The following is a 16852-nucleotide window of genomic DNA, read 5'->3' as shown; positions in this document are numbered from 1 at the left end:
GACAAGCCGCCGCCACTTGAGAAGTTAAAAACCAGCAAGTCCCAGAGGGCTGTCTCCAGAGACCGAGCGTCCGGGATGGGGTCAGGAGGGCTCTGCACTGAGAGCAGCCTCTCTGCCATTGACCTTGGTGGGAGGGGGTTTCCCTGGAAAACGAGCCTGTAGAGAGAGGCAGGTGCTCACCTGAAAATTTTCTTCCCTGATCTCCACCCCACCCTTACACCACAATTCTTCAGTTACCTCAGGACTTAAGGTTCAGCCTTCAGTGTAATTGGACAGATGTATTAAATATAAAAGACATAACCAGGAGCTCGTAGGAGCAGGTATATAACTGACAGGGTCAGTGAAGGCAGAGCTCCTGCTGCTGGCACCAGGGACAGGCTGCTCCTGGGCTCCCGGGCTTCCACAGCTGCCCAGGGCACTGTCGGAGCGTTGGGGGCATGAGTTCTGAGATGGGATTTGAAGCAGGAGACAGATGCAGTTCTTGGCCGGTGGGGGGTCCATCAGGGAAAGTCAGTAGTGTCGCAGATATTCTCAACCATCCTTATCAGGGGCAGACCAGCTGTTAGCCTAAGAACCATTCTGCTTTTAATTTGAAAATTGTATTTATCTGGGGACTGGGTCCTTGAGGCCAGCAGTGTTTGTTTGTTTGTTTGTTTTTTGCCACTGACCACCTTTCCTGCTCAGACAGCAGAATATCAGAGAAAGAGAAGGTCAAATGTGGCCAAAAAGGAGTCTTGCATGCATGTCATTTGGTGGCTGGCTATGGGGACTGGGCTTCACAATTAGTTGGGTGCTGCTTAAACGTTCAGTGTCCAGACCCCACAAGAGGCCTGCTGAGTCCGAACTAGGGGATGAGGGTTAGGGTTAGGGTGACTGATGTGCACTGGGGTTGAGCCCCTGCTCCCCTTTTCTCCTCTGTGGGCAGACCTAGCACCCATCCAGCCTGTGCTCCCAGTTCTGAGAGTTTAAGGTACCCTGTACCATGGGATAAGGTTCTCCTGATTCCTTAGGATCAGCTGAATCTTAGCTTTTCCTTTGTCAGGAGGGGAGAGGTAAGAAAGGCCTTTTGAGAAACTAAAGGGCCCTGTCTTTTGTTTTGTTCAACTATCTTCTGTTTCTGTTTACTGCTCTGAAAAATTTAAGAACTTCTTTTGGTGCGCCTCACTGAACGGATAGCTCTGGCTTCTTTCTGTTTTCCCTTGTTGAGGCCTGAGTACGCGAATACTTCACTTCCCAAACTGAGCTATCAGGTGCTCCAAATAGATCATCTGCCCCCTCGGTAGGTCTGGGGCTGGGGGGTGGTGAGAAGGTCAGACTGTTACGATCCATGGAGAGGCTGCTGTGTGCGGACATCGCTGTGGGTCTCCACTCACACCTGGCGGAAAGGGAAAAACCAGATGATTTTACGTGAGGAATGAGATTCAGGCTTACTGAAAATTGTTTTAGATTATGAAATATCTTCCCCCGAAATAAGATTGTTATGTGCCCCATATTCTGACATAAGACTTTTATGTAACATTTGCCGTATTCACATTGGATTTGAAGTAGTAACACAAGGTCCCCCTCCTGAGGGACCCTCCCAGCCCCTGAGGCTTCCCTTTCTTGAGTTGTAAATTGACAGCTTACAACAACCATATTTGAGGACTGTTTAGGGAAATACTGTATTGTAGGAGAGCTTTCTGGCATTAAAGAATCCAGGTGCTTGGCCCGCCTGGGTGGTTCAGTCGGTTAAGCTAAGTGTCTGACTTCGGCCCAGGTCATGATCTCACGGTTCCTGAGTTTGAGCCCCATGTTGGCCTCTGTGCTGACAGCTTGGAGCCTAGAGCCTGCTTCGGATTCTGTGTCTCCCTCTCTCTCTGCCTCTCCCCCGCTCATACTCTGTCTCTGTCTCTCTCTCTCTCTCAAAAATAAACATTAAAAAAAAAAAATCTAAGACTCCAGGTGTTCTCTGAGCCGGTGTTGAAAGCAGGAGTGTTTTGCACCAGAGCTTGGTTGAAGGGAGTTTGCACTTACTCATGCGGCCCCCTTGGTGCAGTAGATGTGTCAGTGACGGGTTGATAATGTCAGTGGAACGTGTCAGCCACGACCCTGCCGCCCGGCCTAGCGCGGGGAGGCGGATGCCCCTGCCGGCCTCTGCAGCGCCTGCCTATGTGCCCACAGGTGACCCACAACCAGGAGAACGTGTTTGACCTGCAGTGGCTGGAACTCCCGGACGTGGCCCCGGAGGAGCTGGAGGCCCTCTCGAGGAACATGGTGTTTCACCTCAGGAGGCTCATAGATGAGCGTGACGAGTGCACGGAGGTGCGTGGCCGCACACACCTGCGGGAGGAGAAGTCCGTAGAAATGCCGAGCTCGGGGCCCTGCCCCCATTCACGCACTCCTTGTCCCACCGAATATTCCAGCTCTTCCTACAAACTCGAGCCACCTCCCTCGTGGTTTCTCCCCCACACCCGGCCTCTGCTCTTGCTTTCTCCTTGTCTGTCGATGGTTGGGCCAGGGCGCAGGGCGCGCTGGTGCGACTGCTCTCCCCCCCCCTCCCCCTGCCCTGCCGCAGCTGATCGTGGACCTGACGCAGGAGCGGGACTACCTGCAGGCGCAGCACCCGCCCAGCCCGCTCAGGTCCTCCAGCGCCGAGTCCACCCCCAGCCCCACCAGCAGCCTCTCCAGCGAGGACAAGCAGCACCTGGCCGTGGAGCTGGCGGACACCAAGGCCAGGCTGCGCCGTGTGAGACAGGAGCTGTGAGTCCTGCAGGGGCCCCCGGGCCGGGCTGTCTTTCTGCTTTCGGGTGGTCTGTCGTGTGGTGCGGCCAACCGGAGCCCTCCGACCCGGGCCCCAGAGCCCGCTGCCCCAGGCTCGCTCGCTGTTTGAACGTGGACTAGTCCCCTCCCTGTCCGGGCCTGCACGGGGAGGGGTTCTACCAGATCTTTAGGGCTCCAACCGGCCCGGGTTACAGATGGTCTGCAGATAGCCTCTTGTCCACACTTGTCCAGTTTGGGGCAGGACTGATCACCTACTGGCATGTTTTCTTGGCTAGAGGGAGGATGCAACCCCACCCCACCCCCACGCCGCCACCCCACCCTGCCACCCGGTGAACCTGTTGTCGCCTCTTTTCCTGCAGCAGGAGAATGTCCCTGTGCCCCATCTGGGGAGCTGCCCTCCTCCCCCTTACAGCCTGCCTGCCTGGCGGTGGGGAGTGCACCTGTGGCGGGAGCCTCCTTACCTCTCCCCCTGCCCCGCACCCTCACAGGGAAACCCAGTGTCTGGTGGGTGGAGTTTGAGAGCAGGCTTTGAAAAGTTAAAAGCAGAAGAGAATGCAAGTCAGGAACATTTTTGTAAGCCCCGTACGCACACTGCCCTCCTCCCTCCCAGAAGCCGCCGTCCCACTCCCTGCTGTGGTCTCATGAGGTGGGGGGCCGCTCGGGGTGCTGGCTGAGGACGCTCCTCAGCTCCGTTCCTCCACATCGCCCCCAGGGAGGAGAAGACGGAGCAGCTTGTGGACACCAGGCATGAGGTGGACCAGCTGGTGCTAGAGCTTCAGAAGGCCAAGCAGGAGGTGAGCGGGAGGGCCTGTGCGTGTGTCCTGGAGGAGGTGGTAGTGGCCGAGACTCTGCAGTGACTGTGGCCCAGAGGCTCAGGAAACCAGCATCAGGAGCTTCCGGCAAAGGCCTCTGTTTCTGTCTGCTCAGAGTGACGCTGCCTGACAGCCAGCTGTCCTGAGAACTGCTGTGGGGGGACGACCCTGTGTCTTCGTGACAGCCTGTGGGGGACCCCACGCAGGGGCCTGCACACCGACCTGCCGGGCCCCCCGGACCCGGCTTCTCCTGGGATGTCCCGGAAAGGCTGCACTGCAGGGACTTGGGCCCCTCTCCCCTCCCCAGAGGGGGGGCCCTAAGCTGGCTTCCCCTGCCTTTTCCCACCCCCCAGAACATCCAGCTGGCGGCTGACGCCCGGTCTGCCCGTGCCTATCGCGACGAGCTGGACTCCCTGAGGGAGAAGGCAAACCGCGTGGAGAGGCTGGAGATGGAGCTCGTGCGCTGCAGGGAGAAGCTGCACGACGTGGACTTCTACAAGGCGCGCATGGAGGTGAGCCCGCCTTCCAGAACGCATCCGCGCCGGCCGGGAAAGGGAGCTGTGAAATCTCCACGGCGAGGCTTTCCCTGCACCTCAGCCTGTCTGTGGGCCCAGGAGGCTCCCTCCCTCAGCTCCTTGCCCACCTAGAGGTGTCACATGGGTGAGGGAGGGGAGGGAACGTGGTTCTATAATGAAGAGCTCAGACTCCTTTTAGGATTTTTCCTTTTCCTGCTTCCTGCCACAGTGATGACCTTCAATTTGTGGATTTTTATTTATTTTTTCCTACTTCTTGCAGTTTCTGTGGCTAACTCTTACAGGGAATTAGTTTCTTCGTCCATAAAATAGAAATAATCATACCACTTCATGAGTTTTTCCAGATGAAAGACAAAAAATACCTGTCACTCGGGCAAGTCCCATAGGAAGTCCTCAGTCGTGGAGCCCACTCTGATCCCCAGGTTCTGGGAGGATGCAGGGGAGGGCGTCAGGGCTAACAGGGGACTGGAAACCGAGACCCAAGTGGGGTTACCGGTGCTTCAACTGCTCGCCCTGACTGCCTCATGTCAGCCACGGGTTCCAGGACCCACTTTCCCAAGGATTTGGGGACTTTGCCCCTATCAACAATCCCAAGGTGGGGTCTGGAGGTAGTTTTAATGAGATGGTGAAATCAGGATGTCAGCCTGTACCAACCGGGCTTGTTTGGTAAGAAAGATTTCCAGTTGCCATTCAGGAGGCTTTTGAGGGGACCAAACATGAGTCTGGGGGGCATGGTATCCTTCTCCCAGCCATGCTGCTGGCAGGCCAGCTTGGGGAAGGCTGTTTGGCTGAACACCCGGACGCGCTCTGCTGCTACAGGCAGGCCCTGCCCACGGGCCACGGGAGGTGGTGGGGAAGGCTGTGGTGCCGGGCCCATTTGTTACCCTAGAAGTGTCTGTTCCCCGAGGAATGTGACGCCCTACCTCCTGCAGAGAAGGCACCTTTGGTACTGTGGCTTTGGGGTGCAAGAGGTGGGGGGTGGGAGACCACCTCTGGCTTTGTCCTGGAAATGGTCCACTGGCCCCGCTGAATTTGAAAGGCATAAATCCCCAGCACAGACAGGTTCTGGGACACGGGCATATACCGGGGCCTTTTATCACTTACTAGAAATGCCACAGTTGAGAGAATCGGGGGGGTCCCGCACGTTTCCCCAGAGTGCTGCCCCAGCAGCCCCTTCTAAACAGTGCAGGCCTTCCGCAGCCCCCAGATGGGATCACAGGCAGAGTGTGGCTCCCACACCTCACCCCAGGTCTGTCCCATGGAGCAGGTGGGCATCGGGATCCAGTCTCTGTCTCTGTGTGCACCCCTGGCCCTGTCCAGGCAGCCTCACACGGTCATCCAGACACGGTGACTTAGCGCCTGTGTGGTACCAAGGTCTGCACCAGCAGCTAGGGATCTAAACCCAAGATGATGCATGCCCTGCATTCACAGAACTTCCCGACTTTTAGGGTTTCTCCCAGGACCCCCCTTTTCTCAGACTTCTCAAATTTTCAAATTTCATGCCTCTGTGTAGTAACAGCAACATTTTTCATATTGATTAATTGCATAGTGAAAAGTTACTGGGAGCTTGGTAATGCCTTGAATTTTACTTTAGTTTTTATTCACCACAAGAGAAATGGTATGTGTCTGCATGAGGTGTTTACTTTGGGGCAGGCAGGGACACGCATGGGTTTGCAGACCCTTTGCCGCCCAGGCTGGCTGATGAATTGGGCATGGTCCACGGAGTCCAGGCCACTATTGAGAGGATGAGTCTTGCTGTGCTGGGATGCCCCTGATGACAGGGTTCAGTGGACAGGAGCACTTGGGCACTCATCCTTAGATCTCAAGTAGTCACATCAGCCTTTCTCGCTGTCTGGAGGGGCCCAAAGACTCCAGCCATGGAAGGTGCATGGCATCCTCAGGAAGCGTTTTAGTGAGGGGCATGGCATGGTTTGGATTTCAGAAAGCACATTTTGGGTTGCCAGGTGGGGAACGGACCAGAAGGGGCAACAGGATGCCATGGACTGTGGAAGTCTGCCAGCCAGATGGGCCCACCTGGGACCCATACACCCTCTTATCAGCCAGGATGGGCCCATCTCCAGCCTGGTGAGCTTCCTCCCTCTCCTGGCCACAAGGCTGCAAGCTGCTGAGCGTTACTTGAGCAACATCTGTGTGTTCTCATTCATTTCTCAAAGCAGCCCTGAGGACGAGCTAAGCTTGGGGAGGTTGGATGGACTGCCCAGGGTCCATTCTGCTGCAGCTTCCGTGACTCCCAGTGGCATGGGCCCCAGAACGGGGACTCTGCTTTGTTTGTGGGTATGTGCTCAGCATCTGGACCAGTGTCTGGCCCATGGGTGGTGGTGGATGAGCATTTGCTGAAACAATTGTATCCGGAGTTTTTTTTCTTTTTTTTTTCTTTTTTCTTTCTTTTTTTCTATTTTTCAGTATTTATTTAATTTTGGGAGCATGCAAGCAGGGAAGGGGCATAGTGAGGGGGACATAGGATCTGAAGCGGGTTCTGTACTGATAGCAGTGAGCCCGATTTGGCCCTCAAACTCCCTAACCTCGAGATCATGACCTGAGCCAAAGCTGGACGCTCAACCTGCTGAGCCTCCCAGGTGCCCCATATCTGGGGTTTTCTTTGATCAGCGTTTATAGAGCTTGTTGCTGCTGGGCTGCAGTAGAGCCCCTGCCTTCTCAGACCCCTGTGCAGGCTTCCCCTGGCCTGCTGCCTACCAGGGCACACTGGGGTATGTTGGAAGTTAACCTAGAATGCTGCTTAGAGACCTCAGGACAGGTTGCTTTGGGATGCGAGCCAGTAGTACTTGGGGCCTGCAGGGATTGAGGTGGGCTGCCTGTCCCCAGACGTAGGGGCCCGGGCCTGGGCCGCTCAGTCCTTCTGGTGCTTTGTGTCAAGGAGAAGCGCTACCTTGATGCACGGGTGTGTTTTTTTTGGCCCATGTTTGTGTTTCAGAAAACAACGTTGCCCAGCTTTGTACGTAAAACCAGATTTTCCAGGGTGCAGTGATGCACACCTCCAAGGGATTCACCCCAAGATTCTTGAATAATTTCTAAGTAATTAGAAGTATGCAGTACCATGCAGAGATGTGTCTGTGAATGGAGATTGACCTGCATGTGATAAAACCTTAGATTGGGAAAGACCCAATTACGATGTTTACACATCCAAAAACTAACAACAGAGAGATGGGGGGATATGTGACAAAGCAAATAGAGCAAAACACTAATTACAGAATCCTGGTGATATGTGTATGGTGTTCAGAATATTTATTTCAACGTTCTAGTAGGCTTTAAAATTTCCATGATAAAATATAGGGGGGCGGTGGAAGGTAAAAAGATAGCAGTGGATGTTAACCCTTTTGAATAAGCTCATACATGATTAACATCAGCTTAATAGTTTAAAATACTGAACAGCCCCATGTGTTAGATCTCCATTTCTCAAGAGGTGGTCTGTATCCACCTGTATTTGAGTCCAGCATGCCTGTTCAAAATGCAGATTCCTGGGCCCCAGAAATGTGTGTTCTGAATGCTCTCTTGCAGATGGTTTTTCAGCATTGCCAAGCGTGAGGACCACAGTCATGAACAGGGTACTTTCCTCCGACTGCTGGCTTTTCTCTGCAAGAGGTGGGGTTGGCAAGGCTGACGGCTAGTCTGTGGGTGGACCTTGGCCTGAGGCTGCTTGTATGGAACTCGAGCCCCTGAGCGCAGGGACTAGGTCTTAATATGACGGCGTGGCCAGGGCCTGGCACACACAAGGCACTTGGTAATCACCCCACAAGTCAGGGAAAACCCCATCACTCAGCAATAAAAAGACTTGATCTGGAGAAAAGGACGGGAAGAATCTAGAGCTTTTTTCTCTTGGAGAGTGGGGTAGTGGTAGGTGTGATGGTCAGGAGGGCAGAGAGAGGAACAGGATTGACACGTTCGTGCCAGCTCACATTGTGGACACCTTCCCTGTGGGGGACGCTCTTCCAGACACGGAGAGTGGCAGGAGAGTGGCAGGCGGCCCAGGTGCCCTCCCCGAGAGCCTGTTGAGTCTCCCCGCTGAGAGACACATTAACGCCTATCATGGGAGGGCCTATCATGGGAGGCAGTGTGTGCTCGTGCCTCATGGGAGGAAAAGATAAAAGGCCTTGGGGTTCAGGACAAGGGCAAAGTTAATTTTGGTTAGAAAAATATGGACCACAAATTTCCATGTTTTACCGTGAAGCTTCTGGCAGCTTTTCCGTGCCTCCCGGTGTAGTTTACCTGAGGGTTCACACTACAGGACGGAGAGTGGTGTGGCCATCCCTGGGAACGGCGGGAAGCATGGGGCCGGTGCACCGGGTGGTCCTTGGCTTCTTTGCAAGCACTTGTCCCTCCTCGCTGCTGCCAGTGAGCCTTGTGGGAGGAGGACAGAGGCAGAGAGGCTGCCCGGACGTTCCTCTTGTCCTGTGATTTGGATTTGGCTGAAATTTCCAGCAGCAGAGGACAGGTGCTTCAGTGCCATGTGCATCTGTGTGGGGTGGAGGTAAGACAGGCCTTGTCCTTGCTCCTATGTGGGATTTATGGCTTCCTAGGCAGTGCTGGCCCCAAAGTAAACAGTCTGAGAGGCAGAGACCTAGCAGGGCACAGTCCTAGCTGCCACCCCCCTTGCTGGGTGTTCTGTAAAAGGGCATTGTGCCCTATAGGAGCTGGTTTCCAGTGAGCTGATCCTAGCAAGCCCTGGGAGCTTGACCGTACAGTGTGGGGGGGGGGGGGGGGGGGGGGGGGGGGGGGGGGGGGGAGGGGGGGGATGCTGTTGGCAAGGCAATTAGGAGCTGGGTTCATGATCAGTCCACCCAGCCCCAGATGCTCCCCATCCTCCAGAGCCCATTTTCCCACCTGCCGGCACGTCCCTGCCACTGTCCAGGGCAGGTGGAAGGGGGAGTGAGGGTCTCTGCCCTACCGGCCTTGTCTGTCGTTGCTCATGTGACCCCACAGCCTACACACAGGATGTCTTCCACGGGTATCCAAACTGGCCATTCTGCCTCTGTCTGTCCTTGTCCACATCCCTCTGCGTCCCCCAGCCTTCTGCTTCGCACTTCACCTCCTGCAGGCCCCAGGCAGTGCTTCATGTGACCCCGGGCAGTGCTCCTCACATGGTGCTGTGATGTGTGTTTTCCTGTTTCCTGCCCACACTGGGAGTTCCTTGAAGCCCAGGTCCGGGCCTGACTGACTTTGAGCATGTTGTGTAGCTTGGCGATGGCCAAACCACAGTCCATCTAGGGGTTAGACCTGGCCCCCATCCACCTTGTAAGTATAAAATTTTACTGGAGCACAACGGCATCCGTCCGTTGATGCATTTTTCTGTGGCTGCGTTTGGTTCACCTGCAGGGTTGGATGGTTGTGACAAATTTATGACCTGAAAAGCTGAAAATACTTAACTGCCTGGCCCAGAGTAGGTGCACAGTAAGGTGTTAAAGAGCAGTTATAACTGTATTTATGAAGCTTTTTCCGCATGCTAGGAATGGTTAAGCTCCAACTACATCACCACGTGTAAGCCTCATGGTGGCCCACAGGGTTCAGCGGCCACTGCTAAACATGTTTTCATGGGAGAAAACTGAGGATTGATTTACAGTGTCTGCATTTTGCCGTCAGTACGGAGGATGCATTGAAATGTGTCTGCCTGCCTGTAGGGCCTCTGCCTTGACGGGGAAGGAAATAAAGGCAGGGAAACTCACAGAGAGACGCAGCGGTGCGGGGGGGGGGGGGGTGGGAAACGGGTGCTCAGGAGGGGGTGATGGTGGCCCCTGCCTCAGACAATACCGTGAAAGGGCAGACGGAGGCCCTGCCTCCAGTGGTCCATGTGGGAATTTGGATGTCGTGTCGTGAGTGGGGAACGTTAAAATTCGGGGAACTGAGTAAGAACCTGGGACATATATTGTCTGTTTACACTTGGGACTTTGTGTTTCTCCATGTTTTTTAACGGCTTCTAAGGAGTGCTGATAAAATTCGGTACATAGGTAAAAACAGGGCAGACAGACCTGATGTTTGTACCGATCACCACACACCTGGAGGCAGGTGAAGAAAGGGCAGGTGTTCTAGGGAGCCGAGCTGATGGCAGTGGGACGGGGCGAACAGGTGGAGTTTAGTGAGGGGGCGATCTTGGCTGAGTGAGCAGGAGGTCCACCTGCCCGGTGTGGAGTGCCCCTGTCCCCGTCCTGAGGACACCTCCGGACTGGCTTTCTGTTGCTCTGGGTTCCGGAGAGATGCATTGGGTACTGCGATCTGAGTGCAGCGGGGAGGAGCCGGTGGTTGGTTTGATTCCGCCTCCCCTCCCCCCCCCCCCCCCCCCCCCCGCCCCGCACCTCTGGCATTTGGTTGTTGGGGGTCAAGGAGGCCCCCTGGAAACGAGTGTTGGCCTGTTGCTTGGTGGCTGGATGCCTGGGGAGTGCTGGGCTGACCACAGGGGCATGAGGGAATGCCCCTATCTCACTGGGCCTCAGGCACCGTGCACGGAGTATTTGACAAGCATTACTGCGTCTGATCCCGTATCGGCCCTACTTGTGTGCCCGTCGCAGAAAGGAAGGATCCACAGTTGAGGGACATTCACTTGCTTCACATCCCATGGCTAATAGTGCATTGGCAGGCCTGGGAATCGGAGCCTGTCAGCCCACATTCCCGGTCATTGCTCCCGGTCAGCACGACAGATTAGCTGGGGCAGCTCTTTAGCCCCTTGGGGACCAGCCATCAGACCTGGCCTGTGACTCCCTAAATGTGGCCCCTCAGCTGTTCGCAGGGCTGGGTCAGGCTTTTAAATAGCCTCCTGGTTCAGTTGAGGTCAGATCTGCGGGGGGCAGGCTGGCTTCAGGCAGCTGCCCAGAGGGGAGGAATACAGATTCTCAGTCATCTGGGCTGAGCCCGAGGCTTGCCATAGGAGCTGGGGCACAATTCCACGCAGTTCTAGTCCCTCCCTTCTGAGGTCGTGGGGTGTCCAAGACAAGCTGACGTACTTCTGTTGCCTAATATGTGGTGGAGGTTGATAAGGCCAGAGGATTGAGATATAGTTGAATAGTAGTTAGAAATCACCCTGTTCCATACTGTGTTTCACTCCTGGATACTCTTATCCGTCCCTGCCTATTGGAAGTCGCTGAGTCCTTGAGGGCCCACCTCACATGCCCTGACTCCCCCCCGCCCACCCCACCCCACCCCACCCCTGCTGCCCACCCGTTTCAGCCAACAGTGTTATTGAACAAATCTATGAGGCTCACAAGGGCAGAAATGGAACAGCCCTACCCTGAGGAGTTTAAGGTCTGGGGCAGGAGGGCAGGCCACATTGCCTCACAGCGTGTCCAGGGCACTCTGGGAGCCCAAGTACCTGGTTCAGCAAGCAGGACAGAGTGAATTTGCAGGCATTTCTCAGAGGGGGCAACTCAGGCTGGGTTTTGAAGGCTGATCAGGAGTTGGTTGTGAGGATGAAGGGGCAGTCTGTGCTGTGGGCACGGAGAGCCCAGTAGTGAGGTGATGGTGGAAAGTGCTGGTGGGTGCAGCTGCTGGAACTCAGGGTGTGAACAGTGGGGGCAGTGGCCAAAGAGAAAGGGCCAGCCTTCCTTTCTGCTTGACACCCCCATGTGCTCTGGCTCACATCATTATGGCTGGTCTGGGCCTCTTTCCCACGTGAGCCCCTTGAGGATGAGTTGTCAGCTGAGGGCGGTGAAGAGAACACATGTCTGGACCTCTTTGGCCAGAGCTCAAGTCCCAGCTTCGCCCCTCAGCGGCTTTGTGACTTGGGGCTCATGGCTTACTTTAAGCCTCTTCATCTGTAAAAAGGGTCTGTCCCTGCCTCCCTCTCGGGACTGTTGGGACGAGTGAGGTAGAGGGTGTGCCCAGGGCAGGGCCAGCTGCACAGTAGACAGGGTCTCCGACAGAGAGAGGACGTCTAGGTAATCTGAGTCTTAAACCCTTCACAGCTGCCACACTTTGATCAGAACCGTGACCACTGACCAGAAGGCATGTGGTTTCCCCCTCGACCAAGAATCTTCAGTGCAGGGAAGACACACATGTAGTGGATAAGCAAGAGCTTCCCGGTTGTTAGGGGGGTAGGCCTTTGAAAACTCTGCAGACACATTCCCACATGTGTGTGTTTGCACGCACCGTGAAGGCGTTTCGGGAAACTGTCCCTCCAAGATCCTGAGTGGTGCCGGAAGGGCTCTGAGGAGAAGAGAAACCAAGAAGCCCCATAACAAAGAGGGAGGAGAAATGAAGCAAATGAGCCGAATTCTGTCGTGTGTGCTGGGCTGTCTGGTGCAGGAGCGAGAGTCCCACTGCCCCTCGCCCACAAAGGGGGTCTTCGAGGGAATGGCCATCACGTTCCACACCCAGCATTGTGCCTAATACACAGGGGGCCGGTAGCATTTACTTTGGGGGTTCCCATTTGTTTGTGACCTGTCTCAGAGACTCCCCATTTCCAGAAAACTGCTGAGAACTGTTGTTCTTCCAAGAGTACGTATGTGACAAGTTCGGATAGGAGCTGGGTATGGAACGAAAGCTGATCTCAACAGCTACCTGTTCCCAGGACCCTGACTACAAAGTGAATGTTGAGTCTACAGAGCTAGACTCAGCCCTCGAATCCGGGACAGACTTGTCAGCCCCACCTCTTTCTTGTTAAGGAAACGGGGCTCGGGGCACCTGGGAGGCTCAGTCAGTTAAGCATCCGATTCTTGATTTCAGCTCAGGTCATGATTTCACAGTTCATGAGTTCTCTGAGCCCTGCATCGGGGTCTGTGCTGACATCACAGAGCCTGCTTGGGATTCCCTCTCCCTCTCCCTCTCCCTCTCCCTCTCCCTCTCCCTCTCCCTCTCCCTCTCCCTCTCCCTCTCCCTCTCCCTCTCCCTCTCCCTCTCCCTCTCCCTCTCCCGCCCCCGCCCCCGCCCGTGCTCATTCGCGGTCTCAAAAATAACAACTTTAAAACAGAAAGAAATGGGACTCAGCAAGGCCCCATGTCTGTCAGCAGAGTCCGCTTGTCCAACCAGATGAGGTTTTAAATGGCAAACGTCTTCATACCATAGGCAGCATAGACATCGAGGAAGTGTCTACTGAGGAAGACACCAAATTCAACCATTTTCTTGATCCGGGGGCTTTTCTTTCAGTAGGGCATGCCCATTTGGCCTGGCCCAGTGAGAAAGGTGGGGTGCCGAAAGGTGGAGACGTACCTCCCTCCCCTGCACAGTGGCCTCACCCCTATGTTGTGTGTTTTCGGTCCAGAACCCTGGTTGTGAGCCAGGTGCCTTCATCTGACGGTTCTCGTGTATGTTTTTGCCGAGCAGGAGCTGAGAGAGGACAACATCATTTTAATCGAGACCAAGGCCATGCTGGAGGAGCAGCTGACTGCAGCCCGGGCCCGGGGCGATAAAGTTCACGAGCTGGAGAAGGAGAACCTGCAGCTGAAATCCAAGCTTCACGACCTGGAACTGGTATTGCCAGCTCCCACCACTACATCCGAAACAGATTGGGGCGGTGTCCGGTTTATGCCGTGCCCTCCTCGGGGCTTTCACCCCTGGGCTCTTGCTGCCGCCGCCACGGTGGCTCATGAACCATGGTGGGCAGCTTGCTAAGCTCAGCGCGACTGAGTGGGCAGCACTCGACGCCCATGACACGGGACTCGACTGCTTGTGCTCTTCCGTAGGCGTGGGTGTACGTGCATGTCTGTGGCAAGAAGGTCCTTGCTGGCCTTCATGGTGCGGGTTGAGCTGTGATGTTGTGAGTCTCTGTACAGCCTCTTCAAGGTGTGTGAGGCCTGCTTGAGGACCCCAGAACCACCTGTCGTCACATTACTTTAAAGCCCTGCATGGTGTGTCACTTTGTCAAGACAGCATTCAGTTAGAGACCTCAGGTCTCTGTTCATTACCTAGGTCACTGGGGCAGGGTATCTCTTAATGGCCGTAACTCAGCTGGTCCTGTGTTGGAGAGGTTTCCTTGCAGCTGTATTTTTTGGGAAGTGAGCCAGGTGCATGGCATCCCTTCATCCTGGGGGGCGGGGGGGGGGGGGGAACAAGGGCAGGTGCCTGGGGGTTAGAGCCTGTCCAGCGGGAGCCCCTGGCCACAGCCTCACTCCTTTGCTCTTCCTGCACCAGGACCGGGACACAGACAAGAAACGAATTGAGGAGCTGCTGGAAGAGAACATGGTCCTCGAGATAGCCCAGAAGCAGAGCATGAATGAGTCGGTGCACCTCGGCTGGGAGCTGGAGCAGCTGTCCAAGAACGCAGACCTGTCCGATGGTGGGTGCCGCCTGGGGTCTTCAGCCGGCCTGCAGCAGCTTTCTCATCCAGGGAGCCGAACCCTTGGCTCAGAATCTTCCGTGTCAGTCTAGCCATTCACCCCAAGTAAATAGGGTTTCCATCAAGAGCCATTTGGAATGGTTTCATCACAGCTCTCCCCAAGGAGAACATGAGGGGTCCGGCAGCTTTGGTGTCGGGACATGAAATGCAAATTAAGCGTTGCCAGCTTTCTCGTTTCCCATATGGACAGTCCTAGGAGCTTCCAGATTACAGCACGCTGACCCCCAGAGGACATGTTAGGCCTCTCTATGGATGATTGAAAGCTCTGGATGGCAGGTGACACCCCCAGTGGTCATTAATCTCCACTATACACGTACCCCGGGCATTATTTCCTCTGTTCATTTGCATAATTGGGCAAGATGGATGCAGTCTGTTTTCTGTCTCTCTGGGTGGGGATTGCTAAGTGGCTGCCCCTCACAGGACCCAGGCCTCATCCTCTCCCCCCTGTGCCCAGCACCCCAGGCGAGGTGTTGGCCGGGGAATGGCGGGTGGGGCAGCAGGAAGCTCCAGCGCTCCGCAAACAATAAGCCAGTTCCTTTGTTCAAAAATAGTACACGTGCACCTGATAGTGTGAGTTAATGTTTACTTAGAACCGTACAGAGTGTGGGTAGGGTATTGGGTGGGTTTGGGGGACTTTTTCATTTCTGATAAACATCCCTAAACATAATGGAGGGGTTACTGAAAGCAGCTGGGTATTTCTTCTCTTCAAGCTCCAAACCTAAAATACATTGATTAAATTATTAATCAGTGTGAGAAGTTACTTCTGCCTGTGCCATGGTGTCTGGGGGCTGTGGTGGGGCCTGAGGGTTGGTGGGGGTGGTTCACATGGATTCCTGCCCTGGGAGTTCAGGTTCACCAGGGAGGACCGCTGCCCCCTGGCGAGGCAGAGAGGTGGTGCAGGCTGCCTAGGACGGTATCAGACCAAAAGGGAGTGTTTCAGTGACACCCAAGGGTGGCTGTTGGAGTCGGAAGCCTCACCGATTCACACGACTGAGTGTGTTTGTGAGCCCTTTCAGGTCCATGATGATTTATTCTTGGTGTTCCCAACTCCTAGTGCTTAGCGGGGAGCTCGTGGGCTTTGGTTTGAATGGTGGCATGTGAGCAGAGCCCGAAAGTGCTTGTGCATGTATGGTGTGGTGGCTTCTTGAGTCAGAGCTAGTTGGCCAGCCCAGTTTCCTTAGCTGCAATATGGGGGTGACGCAGCCACCTCGCAGGATTGCCTTGAGTACCCAGTGATGGGAGGCAGTGAAGCGTTACACTGTACATGGCCCACAGGCACTCTGGGAAGGGCTCCTCTTTCTTCCTGTCTTGCTGTTGTGTCAAAACTCCTCCCTCCCTCCCTTCCTCCTTCCCCCCCCTCCCTCCCCCTCCCTCCCTCCCTCTCTCTCTCTCTCTCTCTCTCTCTCTCTCTCTCTCTCTCTCTCTCTCTCACACACACACACACACACACACACACACACACACGCATGACCTGTCTCACAAATCTGATTGCTGGGGGTGCTAATGAGCGAAGCACTCAGTCAAGAGTCATTGGTGGTTTTGTGATAAACTGTTGGGTCCTCATTGTCTCTGAGGGCCTGCCTTTCACTGAAGGGGAAATGAGGCTTGTAATCAATTCCTTTGTTTAATGTGTGGAACCTTCACATTTATCCTCCGTGAGTACAGAGCTTCAGTTTGAGATGATGACAAAGTCTGCAGATGGATGGTGGGGGCGGTTGAATCTAACCAGCGAGAATGTATCTAATGCCGTAGAACTGAAAATGATAAAAATGGTAAATTTTATGTTCTGTATATTGCACCACAATGAAAAATGTGATTTTTCCCATGAATGCTGTCCCAGTGATCACAGGTTCTGAGTCAGTGGGGTTTTAGGTCAGGTTAGTTGGATTCGTAGCACAGTCGACACAGCCCTCTGTGCACACGTTTTTGCACATCGAGAGCGCATGTGCTCGTGGGTGCGTTAGTGCGGGGATGGTCAGCACTGCGGACACTCCATCCACCTCCACTGCTGCATGCCTGTTGTTGCCTGTGGTCTTGAGGCCCTTCTGGTTTGTTGGGTCTGTACTGCTGTCCTTGGTGGGTGAAGAGACCTCAGAGAGGGATGTGGATGCCTTCCAGTTCTTAGGATCATGCAGGGGATCCAAACACACGTTTTTTTTCCCAGCTTGATGTGCTTGCTATGAAAGCCTTCAGCTCTTGGTACCTCCAGGCCCTAGCGTGATGAGTAAGCAGCAGGTGGGGGAGGCCATATTAGCCATACAGTGTGGTAAGGCTCCCAGAGCTGAGCATGGTTCTCACGGGACAGAAGAGGACAGGACAGCCCTGATCCCTTCTCTCAGGGGCTTTCACATACATTCCTTTTTCCTTTCCAGAAAAGCCCCTTAAGTTACCTAATATTATTCACCTGCTATGGCAGGATGGGGCCAAGAACTCCTGTCCCCCGACTCTTG

At 54.7% G+C, this 16852-nt stretch overlaps 1 protein-coding gene across 7 annotated transcripts in view; it reads left to right on the top strand.

Moving 5' to 3' along the window:
- CCDC88C (coiled-coil domain containing 88C) overlaps positions 1–16852 on the top strand; it is a 129446-nt gene that overhangs the window by 68318 nt on the left and 44276 nt on the right. For 6 of the 7 annotated variants that reach the window (XM_045060384.1, XM_045060383.1, XM_023255961.2 and 3 more), the window contains 6 exons: positions 2161–2301; positions 2555–2739; positions 3473–3554; positions 3926–4084; positions 13391–13537; positions 14198–14342. In XM_045060384.1, coding sequence (XP_044916319.1) covers positions 2161–2301; positions 2555–2739; positions 3473–3554; positions 3926–4084; positions 13391–13537; positions 14198–14342 — 859 coding nt within the window. Of the gene's footprint in view, positions 1–2160; positions 2302–2554; positions 2740–3472; positions 3555–3925; positions 4085–13390; positions 13538–13800; positions 14071–14197; positions 14343–16852 lie in introns of those variants that run through there. The other variant, XM_045060386.1, reaches the window with a different exon arrangement.

The sequence above is a fragment of the Felis catus genome, chromosome B3, assembly GCF_018350175.1.
Source record: "Felis catus isolate Fca126 chromosome B3, F.catus_Fca126_mat1.0, whole genome shotgun sequence".
Classification (NCBI taxonomy): Eukaryota; Metazoa; Chordata; class Mammalia; order Carnivora; family Felidae; genus Felis; species Felis catus.
Note: the sequence above shows the minus strand (reverse complement) of the source record. Positions and strands in the feature narration are given on the sequence as shown.